The sequence below is a fragment of the Nomascus leucogenys genome, chromosome 12 (assembly GCF_006542625.1).
Source record: "Nomascus leucogenys isolate Asia chromosome 12, Asia_NLE_v1, whole genome shotgun sequence".
NCBI classification, from domain to species: Eukaryota; Metazoa; Chordata; class Mammalia; order Primates; family Hylobatidae; genus Nomascus; species Nomascus leucogenys.
In genome coordinates, this window is record NC_044392.1 from 48,410,227 (window position 1) to 48,428,755 (window position 18,529).

Here is an 18,529-nt window from a genome sequence, read left to right on the forward strand (position 1 = left end):
AGTTTTAGGGTGTCACTTCAGCAGTGAACACTCTTAAATATCTATTTATTATTATTATATTTTGCCTCATTTGCCTAATACTAGAAATCCAATAAGTATTGTTAAATGAATAAATTAATCACCAAATCTTTTGCATGAATTGTTATGCCAGTTAGCATTCTAAATTACAAAGAGTAAATGATCATTTCCACATAGCTTCAACAACGTTTTGTGAGCTAAAATGCTCACAAAAAGCTTGTGAACCAATAAATGAGTTCTCATCCCCAAAAGATGAGCTGTGCTTTTATTAATGAGATTAAATTGCTTTTAAAATCTAATTTCAGAAGTTATTGGTTTTCTTCATTAATTATTTGAGAATTAAATATGAATCCTGCCAAAACTTTTATAGGAACATTTATTTACTCAGGTTTTATGAACTCTATGTTTCTTACCAATATGAGTCATCTCCCTATCACATATATTATAATTTCCCAAAGTTAATTTTTTATCCTTCCTTGCTTTTAGTGGTACTGATACTTAGAATTACTTTTTTATTTTATTTTATTTTATTAGTATTATACTTTAAGTTTTAGGGTACATGTGCACAAAGTGCAGGTTTGTTACATATGTATCCATGTGCCATGTTGGTGTGCTGCACCCATTAACTCATCATTTAGTATTAGGTACATCTCCTAATGCTACCCCTCCCCCCTCCCCCCACCCCACAACAGTCCCAGTGTGTGATGTTCCCCTTCCTGTGTCCATGCACATGTATGTTTATAGCGGCACTATTCACAATACCAAAGACTTGGAACCAACCTAAATGTCCAACAACGATAGACTGGATTAAGAAAATGTGGCACATATACACCATGGAATACTATGCAGCCATAAAAAATAATGAGTTCATGTCCTTTGTAGGGACATGGATGAAACTGGAAACCATCATTCTCAGCAAACTATCACAAGGACAAAAAACCAAACACAGCATGTTCTCACTCATAGGTGGGAATTGAACAATGATCATTAGAATTTCATTTTAATGTGGTTAACTGTATTCACATTTTCATTTATGTATTCTAGATTTTGTGTTATTTTGAAAATCTTCTCAATAAATTAACTACATTTTTGGTGTGTTATTGCATTTGTAGTTATACAGCTATAAATATTTGACAAAACTCATTTAATTTTACTTTTAATTTTATTGAATTTTATTGCATGCAAATTATACAGCACTAAATGTGATTTAATTTTTTTACAATGCAGATTCATTTTATCTATGTGCATGTACACATGTGTATGTGAATGCACGCACATACAATATGGAGGAGGAGTCCGGGGAGATTGTTAGTGGAAGGAGTGGGGAACGAGGAACACAAGAATGAAGAGGTGATAGTGGGAAGGAGGATGAAGTCGGCCTTCTGGCTATGCATGACGGATGCAGTTACATAGGTGAAAGGAACCAGAATTTGAAAGAAAAATATTTCTCAATGCTATTTCAGTCCCTTGGTTTAAAAGGAAAACACAGAAAGAAGAGAAAACACAAAACACACAAAAATGCAAGCTTTTTCCTCCTGACCCCTTTCCCCATCCTCTGTCCACCAAGGCCTCAGCAGCCACCAGCAGACACAGGGGAGGAGAACAAGGATGACACAAACAGGAAAATCAAGCAGGCTGGTAGCAAGTTGGGGGGCAGATTCTGGATTTTATTTCTTCAGTTCAGGCAGCAGAATACAGCAGCGTGAGCTGTGGAGGAACTAGGTGTGTGCTTTGGAGTTCCCAGGGCAGCCATGGATATGCAGACGAAAGTCTCTAAATGCCATTAAGGAGAAAGATTTTGGGTTTCCTGACACCAGAGCAGAGGGATCTCCAGGCAAGACTTCAAGCTTTTACTGGAACCTCTCAGCTATTCAGGCAGAATCAGAAGGAAGAGGAAGTGAAGGTCCACTTCAGCAGCAGCCTCCAGAGTGCTGGCCGCTGCCCCCTCCGCAGCAGCTGGAGCCCCCCGAGGGCTGGCTGCAGCAGTCAGAGCTCTGGGGTCTGTGACGGTGGGACCTGTGGCGCCTGTGGTGGCTCAGGCAGCAGCTGCCACCCCCAGAGCTGGAGCCACAGCCACCCCCAGAGCTGGAGCCACAGCCACCCCCAGAGCTGGAGCCACAGCAGCCTCCGGAGCTGACACTGCAGCAGGAAGAGACTGGAGGGCACTTAGGGGGACACTTAGGGGCGGGGCACTTGGGAGTGCACTTGGGAGGGGGCTGGCACTGCTGCTGGCTCTGCTGGCAGGACATCTCGGCAGTAGGTACTTAGGAGCTGAAGGAGAGTCAGACAGAAAATCAGACCTAGGCAGAGGCCACCCCTGCCCCTCTGACACTCTTAGCATGACTAATAACTATAGAAACATTATGTCCAGTAGTTTCACTTCCAATACTTTCCCCAAATTATCTCATCATCTCTTTGCAAGCTCAGGATACTCTTGTGTGTTATCTGCTACACAAAATAGTAAACTAAGACCAAACAATATTACAAAATGCATCTGACAGTCCAAAGTGTTGTAAGTGAAGGAAGAAATTATTCCAAATATGTCTTCACACCCTGAAATTATATGATTTATAGGTCATTTAGGGAAAATTATTTCTTAAAGAGAAAAAGTAATCACTACCTTTTGTAACTTGCAAGGTAGTTTTACTCTGTAAGATACATATTACAAAAGATCTTGCATATTACCGGCTCAGTAAACTTACTTTGTTGAAGCAGAGACAGACAAACCCATAAATTCCTGCAGCCCTGGAATTTGAAACCTGGCCTCCTGATCTTAGGCTGGAGCTCAGACTTCCTCAGCTCACCACCTGCTCAGGCTGATGGGCGGGCATGGTGAGTCTCAGGCTTGGTGTGTCCTAATCAACCTGGGAAGTTTGTGAACAAATCCCAGACCCATAAAAATGTCGGTTCCATAAGCCCAAAGGAGTCTCTGGCCCCCTGTCCATGGCTCCAGCTCTTCCCTGCAGACAGGGACAAGGTTGTATTTTCAGAGGTGGGCTTCCTTCCTGTGGCCTATCAGAATGCCCCAGGTCTCTGTGCTTCAAGGTTTCCCATCCTGAGAGGCCTGCTCCACCCTACAGCAGTTTTTTTGGAGCCCAAAGGCACAGCCAACCAGTTCTTCTTTCTGTCCCAGTTGTTACCAGTCTGCTCCCCGCCGGAGGCCCTGCCCACCACCCTTCCTACCCTGATCTGAGCATCCCTGTGTGGAAGCCCCTGCTCCTGTTCCCAGAGGACACATACCAAAGTCACAGGCAGCACAGCATCCTTCAGCACCTCAGGAAGTGAGTGAATGGGGTGCTCTGGCCCTGAGCGCTTTTATCCCAGCCTGGGTTTCTGCCTCCTGTGGTGAGACAGGGCCTGGGCATGAAAGGACTCACCTCCTGATACCCACATTGGTCCTGTGATGGGTAGTGACTGGCAGCTCTTCACCTGCCTCCCTCCCTAGGCTGAGGGCACCTGCTGCTAGGTAGGAGTAGGGCTGCTTAGAAACAAAGGGTGGGGACAATTTATACATGACCTTCTGCCCCATTCTTCCTGGTAAAGCCCAGCCTTGACCACTTTTTAGTTCTCGTTTTTGCACATTGGCCCCCAATTCCTTTGTTCCTTCTTGTTGCCCATGGAACTCATTGGCTCTTGGCAGCTGAGTTTGGACTGTAATTTAGAGATTCTTTCACATTTTCCCTCTGAAGTCTAAAGTAATCCTCCCAGGCTACCGGGGGTCAGCTAACTTCTTTTGCAGCCCAAATCTGCCTGCTGCCTGATTTGGATAGCCTCCAAGGATTTTATGTGCTTAAATTGTTGAGAAAAGAAAGCAAAAAAGGAAAATATTTTACAACATATAAAAATTATATTAAATTCAAATTTCAGGCTTCATAAAGTTTTATTTCTCTGACTCAGATAATGAGCCACATTCATTATTTTATTGATTGTGTCTGTGGTACTTTTCACGCTACAGTGGAGAGCTGAGTAACTGGGATAGAGATGCTATGGTTCCCAAAGCCTAAAACATTTATTCCTTAGAGTTTGTAAAAAAAAATGCTGACCCCTGACGCATTCCATTATATTTAAGAGCTTGCAGTCAGACAGACTAGAAAACTGTCCTGGTTCTGCCACCTAGTAGCTGTGTATACTTGTGAAAATTACTTAACTTGACTCCTTTTTAGTTTGTTGTTCTTGTTTCCTCCTCAGTTTAAAAGTACAGATAGTGATACAGATATCTCACAGGGTATTGAGCTAGCCAGTAAACTAATACAAGGAAAAAGTCTGGTAGAAGGTCCGTGACATGATAGACCCTTAAAAAATGTGATGCCTACGTATGCGTCATTAAAGGAATAGGTATTTTGAAGTCATAGATGCTTTCCAAGATGGAGGGGGTGGGGTATAAATCTGGGATTTGGGGTTGTTTGTTTTTTTCGATTATTTCCTTTTTTAGTGTTTAAGACCCCTTTGTTCTGCCAAGTATATTGATGTCTTTGACTGTGAAGTAGGAATGACTGAATGTGAATAGGGAAGGCATTTGTGTGGAGTAGGAGAACTCTAGAACTCTATATCGCTCCACGTAGAGTGAAAAATCCCAGAGTTTCCAAGGACCTTATGTTGGGAAAGAGGGAAGGGCACACATGGGGAGATGGAAGGGGAGAGGGGGACTTGGGGGAAGGCCTGGCCTGAGGTGCAGGACACTGTCGAAGACATGGTGGGAGAGCCTCTAGAAGCTTTTGCACCTCAGCAGCTCCCTCCTCCTAGGTTTCCCCCATTGTCTCTGCTTCAAAAGTGTTTTCTTTCCCTCTACTTTGAGTAGATGAAGGGAAAGAGCAGGAGTTCCTATCTGGTTCAAGTTTGTGTACAACAATATAGTGAGCTTTTCCAACATAAAACTAATTCATGAATTAGAAGGTGCACTAAAGCCAGAATAAACATGTGAGGAAAAACCCTCTCTTTCCTGTCCGTGGTAGAAATACTGAGGGAGCATCTAAAATTCTCCAGAGCCTGAACAAATATAATGCATTAGTGATATCTAGGTCACAAGGGGAAGAGTGAAGATAGTTCACAAGTAATTGCAAAATATAAACATGTTTGTGCATGTGTATTGGGGTATCCAAATAATATATACACTAAATGTGTGTGTTTATATAAACATACACACACATCATATATTTTATAGTGACTCTGTGTGTACATATTTTCTTAGCTGTTTCTCTGCCTCTCACCTTCTTGGTTTCTCTCTCTAGCTCTTCTTCATTAGAACTGTTCTAGAAATAATTGCCTGTGACCTTAATAGAGTGACCAAACATCCCAGTTTGCCAGCAACAGTTTGGGATCATACCTTTTGTCTCAACATATATTATCATAAACCTTCTTTTTGATCTCAATTGTGTCCCAGTTTGGATGTAAATAGTCATGCTACCATTGAACAAATCTTCTCAAAGTCTTTAGCTGATTCATGATAAAGCCAAAACTCTTACCCTTTACATTCAAGGACATGTGTGATGTGACCTTATTCTATTTCTACAAGTTTTTCTTTTCTTTTCTTTCCGCTCCCCCCACCCACCCCGCTTTTTTTGAGACAAGGTCCTGCTCTGTCACCCAGACTGGAGTGCTGTGGTGCAAATCAGGACTTACTGCAGCTTTGAACTCCTGCTAGAACTACAGGCACACACCATCATGCCCAGGTAATTTTTAATTTTTTTGTAAAGTTGGAGTCTCATTATGTTGGCCAGGGTCTTCTTGAACTCCTTGCCTCAAGTGATCCTCCTGCCTCAGCCTCCCAAAGTGCTAGAATTACAAGCATGAGCCACTATGCCCGGCCAACTGCTTTGCTTTTTCAGAGAAGAAATCCTGTACAGCTGACTTGGTCAGTTAACTCTACTTTGAACAGACTACTCCTTGCCTTACCTGTGTTTTGCTTTATGTGATGTATCTCTGAAACGAGATTGAATATTTTGTCTGGATGTGATGTCTGTATCTTTTATCAGCGCTTAGAGCAAGGATATGCATGTAGTCATTTCATCAGCATATCATAGCACCTGAGAGCTTGCAAATAGCTTTTCCATCTGACTTGAGATCATCCCATATGGGATTGATCCTAAGACAGGCACAGCGATAAGTGCTGGCCATATCCTTTGGAAAGATGCCTCTGTATTATTCAAGGATGATGTTTGTACTTAGGTTGTCCCAAAGGGCTTTGTTATTGTAGGAGAGGTCAGGGTATTGATTCTGTGGCTTACACAGGAAGTACTACTCATACACCCAGCTCACTGATTCCTGGTATGATGGTATGATGGGGCTGACATGCCACTGAGCCATGCCTCTGTCTCCAGGAAGGGCAGCACCCAACATCAAGTACTCTGACTTGGGTTTGGTGATAAATCAGCAGCATGGTTGTAGTATCATGAGGACTCATTGCTAAGCCTTGGCTATTAGATTTAAATTGGCTGGATATCATCTCAATGGAAAAAAACATTTACTGAAAGTGATTGGCTTTCTGGGGTTATCTTTTCATCAGGGGTATCTGTCTCTTATAATCTCAGGAGATGAGAGGAAACATGACTGAGATCCACGGGAAGTAATTCTAACTGCATGGATATCACTCTGTTCCCTGGACCCTACAGCCCTTTCCAGAGAAGGATCTCTTACATTAGCAGTTTTTAGTTTATTCCCCTTTTTTTTCCCAAAACTTTTATTTTGTATTATAAATTCCTTTTAATGCATACTTAGATGAAGATATTTATGGTTTCTAATTCATTGATAAAGAAAATTCATTGATAAAGGAAATATAAAAGAAAAATCAATAAGTGCATTTTTAAAACTTAGAAATCTATATAGCAAATAGCATCATAACTAAGACAGAAAGAAAAGTAATCAGTTGGGGGAAATTGCAATACATTTGCTAAGAATGTAGAAAAAACAGTCCTTACAATTTAATTGGAAAAATGCAAGTCTGCCAATACAAAGAACAATCAAAGGCCATGAACAGGCAACACACATACTAGAAAAGAAACACAAATGAGAAAAACAAGTTAAAAATATGTTCAATGTGGCCGGGCGCGGTGGCTCATGGCTGTAATCCCAGCACTTTGGGAGGCCAAGGTGGGTAGAGTTTGAGACCAGCCTGGCTAACATGGTAAAATTCCGTCTGTACTGAAAATACAAAAAAATAGCCGGACGTGGTGGCAGCACCTGTAATCCCAGCTATTTGGGAGGCTGAGGCAGGAGAATGACTTGAACCCGGGAGGCGGAGTTTGCAATGAGCCATGATCGGGCCACTGCACTCCAGCCTAGGTGACAAAGAGAGACTCTGTCTCAAAAAAAAAAAAAAAAAAAAAAAGGTGGAGCCAAGATGGCTGAATAGGAACAGCTCTAGTCTACAGCTCCCAGCGTGAGCAACGCAGAAGACAGGTGATTTCTGCATTTCCATCTGAGCTTTGAAGAGAGTAGTGGTCCTCCCAGCAGGCAGCTGGAGATCTGAGAACGGACAGACTGCCTCCTCAAGTGGGTCCCTGACCCCTGACCCCCGAGAAGCCTAACTAGGAGGCACGCCCAAGTAGGGGCAGACTGACACCTCACAAGGCCGGGTACTCTGAGACAAAACTTCCAGAGGAACGATCAGGCAGCAGCATTCATGGTTCACAAAAATCCGCTGTTCTGCAGCATCTGCTGCTGAGACCCAGGCAAACAGGGTCTGGAGTGGACCTCTAGCAAACTCCAACAGACCTGCAGCTGAGGGTCCTGTCTGGTAGGAGGAAAACTAACAAACAGAAAGGACATCCACACCAAAAACCCATCTGTACATCATCATCATCAAAGACCGAAAGTAGATAAAACCACAAAGATGGGGGAAAAAACAGAGCAGAAAAACTGGAAACTCTAAAAAATCAGAGCACCTCTCCTCCTCCAAAGGAACGCAGTTCCTCACCAGCAACGGAACAAAGCTGTACGGAGAATGACTTTGACGAGTTGAGAGAAGAAGGCTTCAGACGATCAAACTACTCCAAGCTACAGGAGGAAATTCAAACCAAAAGCAAAGAAGTTAAAAACTGTGGAAAAAATTTAGACAAATGTGTAACTAGAATAACCAATACAGAGCAGTGCTTAAAGGAGCTGATGGAGCTGAAAGCCAAGGCTCGAGAACTACGTGAAGAATGCAGAAGCCTCAGGAGCCAATGCGATCAACTGGAAGAAAGGGTATCAGTGATGGAAGATGAAATGAATGAAATGAAGCGAGAAGGGAAGTTTAGAGAAAACAGAACAAAAAGAAACGAACAAAGCCTCCAAGAAATATGGGACTATGTGAAAAGACCAAATTTACGTCTGATTGGTGTACCTGAAAGTGACAGGGAGAATGGAACCAAGTTGGAAAACACTCTACAAGATATTATCGAGGAGAACTTCTCCAATCTAGCAAGGCAGGCCAACATTCAGATTCAGGAAATACAGAGAATGCCACAAAGATACTCCTTGAGAAGAGCAACTCCAAGACACATAATTGTCAGATTCACCAAAGTTGAAATGAGGGAAAAAATGTTAAGAGCAGCCAGAGAGAAAGGTCAGGTTACCCACAAAGGGAAGCCCATCAGACTAACATCGGATCTCTCGGCAGAAACTCTACAAGCCAGAAGACAGTGGGGGCCAATATTCAACATTCTTAAAGAAAAGAATTTTTAACCCAGAATTATCCAGCCAAACTAAGCTTCATAAGTGAAGGAGAAATAAAATACTTTACAGACAAGCAAATGTTGAGAGATTTTGTCACCACCAGGCCTGCCCTAAAAGAGCTCCTGAAGGAAGCACTCAACATGGAAAGGAACAACCGGTACCAGCCACTGCAAAATCATGCCAAATTGTAAAGATCATGAAGGCTAAGAAGAAACTGCATCAAATAACAAGCAAAATAACCAGCTAACATCAAAATGACAGGATCAAATTCACACATAACAATATTAACTTTAAATGTAAATGGATTAAATGTTCCAATTAAAAGACACAGACTGGCAAATTGGATAAAGAGTCAAGACCCATCAGCGTGCTGTATTCAGGAAACCCATCTCACGTGCAGAGACACACATAGACTCAAAATAAAAGGATGGAGGAAGATCTACCAAGCAAATGGAAAACAAAAAAAGGCAGGGGTTGCAATCTTAGTCTCTGATAAAACATACTTCAAACCAACAAAGAGACAAAGAAGGCCATTACATAATGGTAAAGGGATCAATTCAACAAGAAGAGCTAACTATCCTAAATATATATGCACCCAATACAGGAGCACCCAGATTCATAAAGCAAGTCCTGAGTGACCTACAAAGAGACTTAGAGTCCCACAAAATAATAATGGGAGACTTTAACAACCCACTGTCAACATTAGACAGATCAACGAGACAGAAAGTTAACAAGGATACCAAGGAATTGAACTCAGCTCTGCACCAAGTGGACCTAATAGACATCTACAGAACTCTCCACCCTAAATCAACAGAATATACATTTTTTTCAGCACCACACCACACCTATTCCAAAATTGACCACACAGTTGGAAGTAAAACACTCCTCAGCAAATGTAAAAGAACAGAAATTATAACAAACTGTCTCTCAGACCACAGTGCAATCAAACTAGAACTCAGGATTAAGAAACTCACTCAAAACCGCTCAACTACATGGAAACTGAACAACCTGCTCCTGAATGACTACTAGGTACATAATGAAATGAAGGCAGAAATAAAGATGTTCTTTGAAACCAATGAGAACAAAGACACAACATACCAGAATCTCTGGGACACATTCAAAGCAGTGTGTGGAGGGAAATTTATAGCACTAAATGCCCACAGGAGAAAGCAGGAAAGATCCAAAACTGACATCCTAACATCACAATTAAAAGAACTAGGAAAGCAAGAGCAAACACATTCAAAAGCTAGCAGAAGGCAAGAAATAACTAAAATCAGAGCAGAACTGAAGGAAATAGAGACACAAAAAAACCCTTCAAAAATTAATGAATGCAGGAGCTGGTTTTTCGAAAAGATCAACAAAATTGATAGACCGCTAGCAAGACTAATAAAGAAGAAAAGAGAGAAGAATCACATAGACGAAATAAAAAATGATAAAGGGGATATCACCACCGATCTCACAGAAATGCAAACTACCATCAGAGAATACTACAAACACCTCTATGCAAATAAACTAGAAAATCTAGAAGGAATGGATAAATTCCTCGACATGTACACCCTCCCAAGACTATACCAGGAAGAAGTTGAATCTCTGAATACACCAATAACAGGCTCTGAAATTGTGGCAATAATCAAGAGTTTACCAACCAAAAAGAGTCCAGGACCAGATGGATTCACAGCTGAATTCCAGAGGTACAAGGAGGAACTGCTACCATTCCTTCTGAAACTATTCCAATCAATAGAAAAAGGGAATCCTCCCTAACACATTTTATGAGGCCAGCATCATCCTGATACCAAAGCTGGGCAGAGACACAGCCAAAAAATAGAATTTCAGACCAATATCCTTGATGAACATTGATGCAAAAATCCTCAATAAAATACTGGCAAACCGAATCCAGCAGCACATCAAAAAGCTTATCCACCATGATCAAGCTTATCCACCATGATCATCCCTGGGATGCAAGGCTGGTTCAACATACACAAATCAATAAATGTAATCCAGCATATAAACAGAACCAAAGACAAAAACCACATGATTATCTCAATAGATGCAGAAAAGGCCTTTGACAAAATTCAACAACCTTTCATGCTAAAAACTCTCAATAAATTAGGTATTGATGGGACATATCTCAAAATAATAAGAGCTATCTATGACAAACCCACAGCCAATATCATATTGAATGCGTAAAAACTGGAAGCATTCCCTTTGAAAACTGGCACAAGACAGGGATGCCCTCTCTCACCCACTCCTATCCAACATAGTGTTGGAAGTTCTGGCCAGGGCAATCAGGCAGGAGAAGGAAATAAAGGGTATTCAATTAGGAAAAGAGGAAGTCAAATTGTCCCTGTTTGCAGATGACAGGACTGTATATCTAGAAAACCCCATTGTCTCAGCCCAAATTCTCCTCAAGCTGATAAGCAACTTCAGCAAAGTCTCAGGATACAAAATCAATGTACAAAAATCACAAGCATTCTTGTACACCAATAACAGACAAACAGAGAGCCAAATCATGAGTGAACTCCCATTCACAATTGCTTCAAAGAGAATAAAATACCTAGGAATCCAACTTACAAGGGATGTGAAGGACCTCTTCAAGGAGAACTACAAACCACTGCTCAATGAAATAAAAGAGGATATAAACAAATGGAAGAACATTCCATGCTCATGGGTTGGAAGAATCAATATCGTGAAAATGTCCATACTGCCCAAGGTAATTTATAGATTCAATGCCATCCCCATCAAGCTACCAATGACTTTCTTCACAGAATTGGAAAAAACCACTTTAAAGTTCATATGGAACCAGAAAAGAGCCCGCATTGCCAAGTCAATCCTAAGCCAAAAGAACAAAGCTGGAGGCATCATGCTACCTGACTTTAAACTGTACTACAAGGCTGCAGTAACCAAAACAGCATGGTACTGGTACCAAAACAGAGATATAGATCAATGGAACAGAACAGAGCCCTCAGAAATAACACCACATGTCTACAACCATCTGATCTTTGACAAACCTGACAAAAACAAGCAATGGGGAAAGGATTCCCTATTTAATAAATGATGCTGGGAAAACTGGCTAGCCATATGTAGAAAGCTAAAACTGGATCACTTTCTTACACCTTATACAAAAATTAATTCAAGATGGATTAAAGACTTACATATTAGACGTAAAACCATAAAAACACTAGAAGAAAACCTAGGCAATACCATTCAGGATATAGGCATGGGCAAGGACTTTATGTCTAAAACACCAAAAGCAATGGCAACAAAAGCCAAAATTGACAAATCGGATCTAATTAAACTAAAGAGCTTCTGCACAGCAAAACAAACTACCATCAGAGTGAACAGGCAACCTACAAAATGGGAGAAAATTTTTGCAACCTACTCAACTGACAAAGGGCTAATATCCAGAATCTACAATGAACTCAAACAAATTTACAAGAAAAAAACAAACAACCCCATCAAAAAGTGGGTGAAGGACATGAACAGACACTTCTCAAAAGAAGACATTTATGCAGCCAAAAAACACATGAAAAAATGCTCATCATCACTGGCCATCAGAGAAATGCAAATCAAAACGACAATGAGATACCATCTCACACCAGTTAGAATGGCCATCATTAAAAAGTCAGGAAACAACAGGTGCTGGAGAGGATGTGGATAAATAGGAACACTTTTACACTGTTGGTGGGACTGTAAACTAGTTCAACCATTGTGGAAGTCAGTGTGGCGATTCCTCAGGGGTCTAGAACTAGAAATACCATTTGACCCAGCCATCCCATTACTGAGTATATACCCAAAGGACTATAAATCATGCTGCTATAAAGACACATGCACACATATGTTTACTGTGGCACTATTCACAATAGCAAAGACTTGGAACCAACCCAAATGTCCAACAACAATAGACTGGATTAAAAAAATGTGGCACATATACACCATGGAATAGTATGCAGCCATAAAAAATGATGAGTTCATGTCCTTTGTAGGGACATGGATGAAACTGGAAGCCATCATTCTGAGTAAACTATCGCAAGGACAATAAACCAAACACCGCATGTTCTCACTAGTAGTTGGGAATTGAACAATGAGAACACATGGACACAGGAAGGGGAATATCACACTCTGGGGACTGTTGTGGGGTGGGGGAGGGGAGAGGGATAGCATTAGGAGATATACCTAATGCTAAATGGCGAGTTAATGGGTGCAGCACACCAACATTGCACATGTAAACATATGTAACAAACCTGCACATTGTGCACATGTACCGTAAAACTTAAAGTATAATAATAATAAAATAAAAAAAAACAAAGTTCAGTGTGACTCATAATCAAAAAATGAAAAATAACAAAAGGAAATATTTTGGATTTTTCTGTTGTAGGTTGTCTATCCAGTTTATTCATATCAGATTGGCAAAGATTTATTACCTAACAGAAACTCAGTGTTGGAGAGGATTTGTGGAATGGAACACTCATGCTTTATTAGTGTGAAAGCAAATTGCCATAATTATTCTTCATTGTAATGTGATGATTAATTCATTCAACATATACTTGATTGTGTGTAAATGAATTAAAATTTAAAATGAACATACTCTTTTACAAGGTTTGAACATCTAGGAATTTCACCTAAGGAAATAAGGTAATGAAGGAAAGAATATATGCATAAGAATGTTTACAGTAGCAAATTAGAAATAATAGGAGTTCAGTAAGTTTTCAGAATACAAGACCAATATTCTTATATCTCTGAAAATAACAGAAGATAAAAAATTTAAAGATGCTATTTTAAACAGAAAAATGCATGTTACATAATAATATGTATATTTTTAATGAAGTACATACTCAGGAAAATGGATCACATGACTACAATGAGAAACTATTTCACACTCATCATTGGATAATTATATAAACATCTAATATCACACAGTGTTGCCAGCATGTGAAGCTACAGGCATTCTCACACTAACGGAGGGAGTGTGAGCTGGAGATCAATGTGACAGCATATTGTAAGGTTAAAGATGAGCCTATCCACAATTCAATTGTGTGATCCCCCGGCACATATCCTAGAGAGACTTACCTAGGCATAGACAACAGAGAATTTTAAATAGTGGAATTATTTAGATTTGCAAGATAATTAGAAACAACTTAAATATTCATTAAAAAGAGATTTCTTAAATATGTAGTATTGTGTTTGTAAGGTGAAATATTACATAGCAGTAAGAAATGCACTAAGCTAAACCGATTAATAGGAATATCTCACAAATGATTCTGTGATAGGAAAGCAAGTTTGGGTAAGATTGCATCAAGTGTGTAATGTTTGAGTTGAAAATATGTAAACTAAACTGCATATTTTAAGGAAACTTTCAATGTAATAGAAGTTTAAAGAAATACATAGGAATACTTAACTCCAAACTCAGGATATTCCTCTGGAGGGGAGGGAGAAGATAGGCATCAAATGTATAAAATTGTTTGCATCTTTGTTGGGTAATGTGCAACGAATTATTTATTAAACAAATATTTATACTTTTTAAATATCAATTTCTCATAACAATTACAAATGTTTTAACTAAAACTTTAAATTAAATAAGAACTTTTAAATTTTAACTTTTATTTCAATAATTTAATTTAAAATTTAATTTAAAATTCTGACTTTAAAATGTATATATATGTAAATTGTATATATGCCCTTTTAATTATTAAAAAAAGAAAAAAATGAAACATTTTGTCTTTTTCTGATGTAGGGTATCTATTCAATTTATTTATTTATATCAAATTGGCAAAGATTGAGTGCCTAACAAGAAATTTATTATATTTTATTATATGAAAATTCTGAAATAGTACTCACTGAAAATCTTTCAATAAAATCAAATCTATGCGTGCAGGAATCTTTTTTCTATTTGCTCACTAGTATGCCTCAACTGTCTAAATAAACTCCTAGAATATTTTAGGCTCTTAGTAAACATTTATTGAATGTTTTATTTATAGTTATATGGCTTTCTAGTTTGTTTCTTTCATATGATTTTCAATGTACTGACAATTTTATTTTGATGGTATTAGATCTGTCAAAATTTCTCACTAACATTTTTTCTGTTTCTTTTGTGCATAAAAATATTTTTCCATTGAGAGTTCTACTTTGTGATTTGATTTTAAAAATTAGCTCCTTAATTCTCCTGAAACTTATTTTGTTAAAGAACATAACTTGTTTTTTTTTCTCCAGTTCAACTTACTAAATAAGCCATCCTTTCTCCACTGATCTATATGCTAACATATTTCAAATTCTTTTCACACTAAAGGGTCTTCTGGCTATTTGCGGTACTCCATTTCCTACCATCGTATGTGTTCAAGGTGAAGATAGTTTCTTTGCACTTGGGTGTTTTATTGTGCAAAAAATCATAAGGCCTTCAAAACAGCCCCTTTCATCACTCTGAGACCTGTGGAGATGAGGAGTTTTCCAGAGTTTCTGGGAAGCTAGGGATGGAAAGGGGAATTCTCAGAGGACTGTGATGGGGCCATCTCCTCAGGATCCTGAACACTGTCTTTCTGGGGAAGGTCCACAACACGGCCCAACAGGTACCACCCTGGGAGTCCACTCTCTGGCTATCTGTCGTGTGTTTGGTGAGCAGAGGAGGGGGATAGTGTTGGCATAGATAACTGTGGCAAGTATCTCGAAAAAATACTTGCATTTAACTTTCTGTACCTAAATTTCTGATTTTTAAACTAAGGCTAAAAATGGACCTGCTTCATAGAAATTTCAAGGATTAAATAGTATACTGTGAACACACAGTGCCTGGCATATTGAAATTGCTCAATCAGTGACGGTTCTTGTAATATTACCCATTCATCAGAACACAGAACGATACAGAGTAAGAGATGTTCTTCAGGGAATGAGCAGATGGGAGTCACCAAGGTGGCTGAGAAGATTGTCTTTCCCCTAGCAGCCCAGGATGGTGGCACTCCTCTGCCACTGGTCTGAGTATCTAACATGGGAGGAAGTGCTCAGAGAGGGCATTCTGGATCTTATGCTGCTTGGACTGTGTCGCGATCCTGGTCTCAAACTGAGTGGGAATTGTGGAGCATTTGTATGTATGAACAGGAGGGTCTTGTTAAAGTAAATTAAAATGGGCACCAGACCTGAAGAGTCCCTGGACAGACAAAGCCAGTTAGGCCTCATAAATGACCTCAACTTTGCTTGATCTCCAAACATACGGGTAACGTAACTTAGGCTATTTCTTGTAAACGCCTATATTAAAGAAAAATGATACTTAAAACCAACCAATGAGAAGCCACCAGCTACCTTAAAATTATGCAACTAGGGACTTTCAGCAGGATAGACTAAGAAAATGGTGTAACAGCAACCAATCAAATATTTTTTTCACTTTACTTTGTGTTTGCTTTATAAAAGCTTTCCCCTTGTGTTCTCTTGACAGAGCCCTTAAACCACTTTTGGGTTTCATGAATTGCTGTTTGCTCAAATAAACTCTTTAAAATTGTATTATACCTCAGTTTACTTTTTTTTTTTTTTTTTTTTTGAGACGGAGTCTCGCTCTGTTGCTCAGGCTGGAGTGCAGTGGCACGATCTCAGCTCACTGCAAGCTCCGCCTCCCGAGTTCATGCCATTCTCCTGCCTCAGCCTCCCAAGTAGCTGGGACTACAGGCGCCTACCACCATGCCCGGCTAATTTTTTGTGTTTTTTAGTAGAGACGGGGTTTCACCGTGTTAGCCAGGATGATCTCGATCTCCTGACCTTGTGATCCACCCGCCTCGGCCTCCCAAAGTGCTGGGATTACAGGCGTGAGCCACTACACCGGGCCCTCAATTTACTTTTAACAGTCCCCACATGTGGAAAGCAGAGAAGAAATGAAGTCCAGTCCCACTGCTTGATACTGGTTTCCAGACTCGTCAGAGAGCCGAAGAAGAAGGGAAAACTTACAGGGACCCAGCAGAAAACTGATGTCCTTGTATTTAAGGAGCTCCTTACCTTGAAGCATCTGTGAGTCCCTGCCTAAATAGCTCTGGTTCTTGGAGCTTGGAAAAGGCAGGAAAGAGATAAAAATGTTGTCACCTTTAGCGGGAGTACTGTGAGATGTCCTCTCCTCCCTGGAGAGGAGAGTTAAAAGTTAAAACACAGGTTCCCCTGCCTTAGGGAGCCACAGGACAAGGAGGGAAGCCCAGCCCTGCTCCTCAGAAATCCCCCAGGATGGTGTAATACCCATATCCCCTGAACTCAGGAAGTCCTTACCCAAGGCCTATATGCTGCCTGTGCCTGTGGAGTATCCCTGATCCCAATGCAGAGGGCTGGTAATACAGGGTTTGCAATTTACAGGGATTCAAACTGCCTTTTCTTCAGGGACTCCATGCCAGATGGGGAAAGAGGAAGCACATCTGGTTGGTTCCAGGAGGAAAGGACACAAAAAGGCATGATAGGAGAGAGGATAGCCTGAGAATACTAATACTGAAGGATTGTAGTGCTAAAATAGTGTGAAAGTAGAGGACATATTAGGGAAGCTTCCTGGAAATGGAGGAGGCTGACTGATATTCATTCAGAATCCAAACCTCAGGACAAACAATCAGAAGGACTTCTAGAAGCACAGATGCAGGGTGTCTTTCACAGAGTTGGACATTGTTTCCAAGCTCTTGACACCTGGGATGAACATTGGCGTGTTTGTGTGCATGTGTGTTTGGGTGTGTGTGTGTTTGCATGTGTGTGTCTGTAATTTATGACTCCATTTGTATAGGCAGTGGCAAGAACAGAAACTCTTTGAGGTCCATTTGCAGAAGTGAGCTTAAAAGTTTATTTGTACTAGAGCAGTCTGCATTTTAAAAGTATAAGCTACATGGAGTCATTTTGCTATGTTTGTTGAAGGAGGAGCATGGTAAAATTCTTTGGGAGAATAGCTGGGGAGAGAGCGAGGGTATCAGGACTAAGGAGGGTGACAGCTGAGTAGGATAATGTCTGTCTTCCTTAATAACCAGGGTTATTAAGTCATCATTGCTCCACTTCGGTCCTCCCTTCCACATCTGGCCTTATGATGGAGGGTTGGGAAGGCCAACCCCATTTCTCTTTGCCGGAGGTTTCCTGAAGTCTCCGCCAGTAGGCGGAGCTAGAGAGAACTTGGAGACTGGCAGAGTGACAAGGACCAGGCTTCCTTAGATTCCCTTAGAATTCTCCAAGTCACCCCAATATTACTTCTCACCCCAGCAGGAGCAATTTATCCCGGTAGCAACAGTGTGGTTCCAGTGTGCAGTTTTTCCTGCTCACAAAACCAACCTTGTTGGGTTCTCATGGAGACAGACCCTAGGGCCAGCACCAGCTTGCATCCCTCCTCAGAAGCCTGAGTCCAGACACACAAGGCCCCTCCTCTGAGCTCAGGGACGCCGGAACCCACGAGAAGGGCCCCTTTCCTAGAGGCCTGAGTTTCAATTCATGGGCCACTGCTCCAAGTTTCTAAGTTTTGATAGTTTCAAGACACTCCCTTTCCCTGCCATTGGTAACATGGTGGCAATGACAGTTACTGCCTCCATGAGCTCTTTTTGTCTTCTATTGGTCTTGTCAGTTCTCTGATGCCAAGTAAGCAATTTTTTATGTAAACTTCTGTCTATTAAAGTACATCTCATAATTCTCTTTCCTGACTTGACCCTGACTGAGGCACTGAGGGGTGATGGTCAGCTCTGGTGAGGACCAGGAGTTGAAGGAGTTAAGCAAGCCATGCTGCTTCAAGGCCCAGATAACTGGGTGATGGAGCTGAGATCAGACATGCTTATCCCTGTCGGCACATTTGCAAACAAGAGTAATGCAGTCTAGAAAAAGATGATGAGCAGATTTTTTTTTTATTGTTTCATGAACAATGGAGATTGCCAAGGAAATCAGG

At 40.6% G+C, this 18,529-nt stretch overlaps 1 protein-coding gene across 1 annotated transcript; it reads right to left on the reverse strand.

Annotated features, from left to right (window-relative positions):
* Positions 1-1,161: 1,161 nt before the first annotated feature.
* On the reverse strand, positions 1,162-3,309 carry LOC105740593 (late cornified envelope protein 1D-like). The gene is made up of 2 exons (XM_030825136.1): positions 3,259-3,309; positions 1,162-2,289 (listed from the first exon to the last, which is right to left on the reverse strand). The coding sequence occupies exon 2, from the start codon at positions 2,265-2,267 to the stop codon at positions 1,929-1,931; it is 339 nt and encodes a 112-aa protein (XP_030680996.1). The 5' UTR covers positions 2,268-2,289; positions 3,259-3,309; the 3' UTR covers positions 1,162-1,928.
* Between the last annotated feature and the right edge of the window lie 15,220 nt (positions 3,310-18,529).

Bases quoted from the DNA above. Each gene is read 5' to 3' on its own strand.
- LOC105740593 (XM_030825136.1), bottom strand. From the start codon at position 2,267: ATGTCCTGCCAGCAGAGCCAGCAGCAGTGCCAGCCCCCTCCCAAGTGC.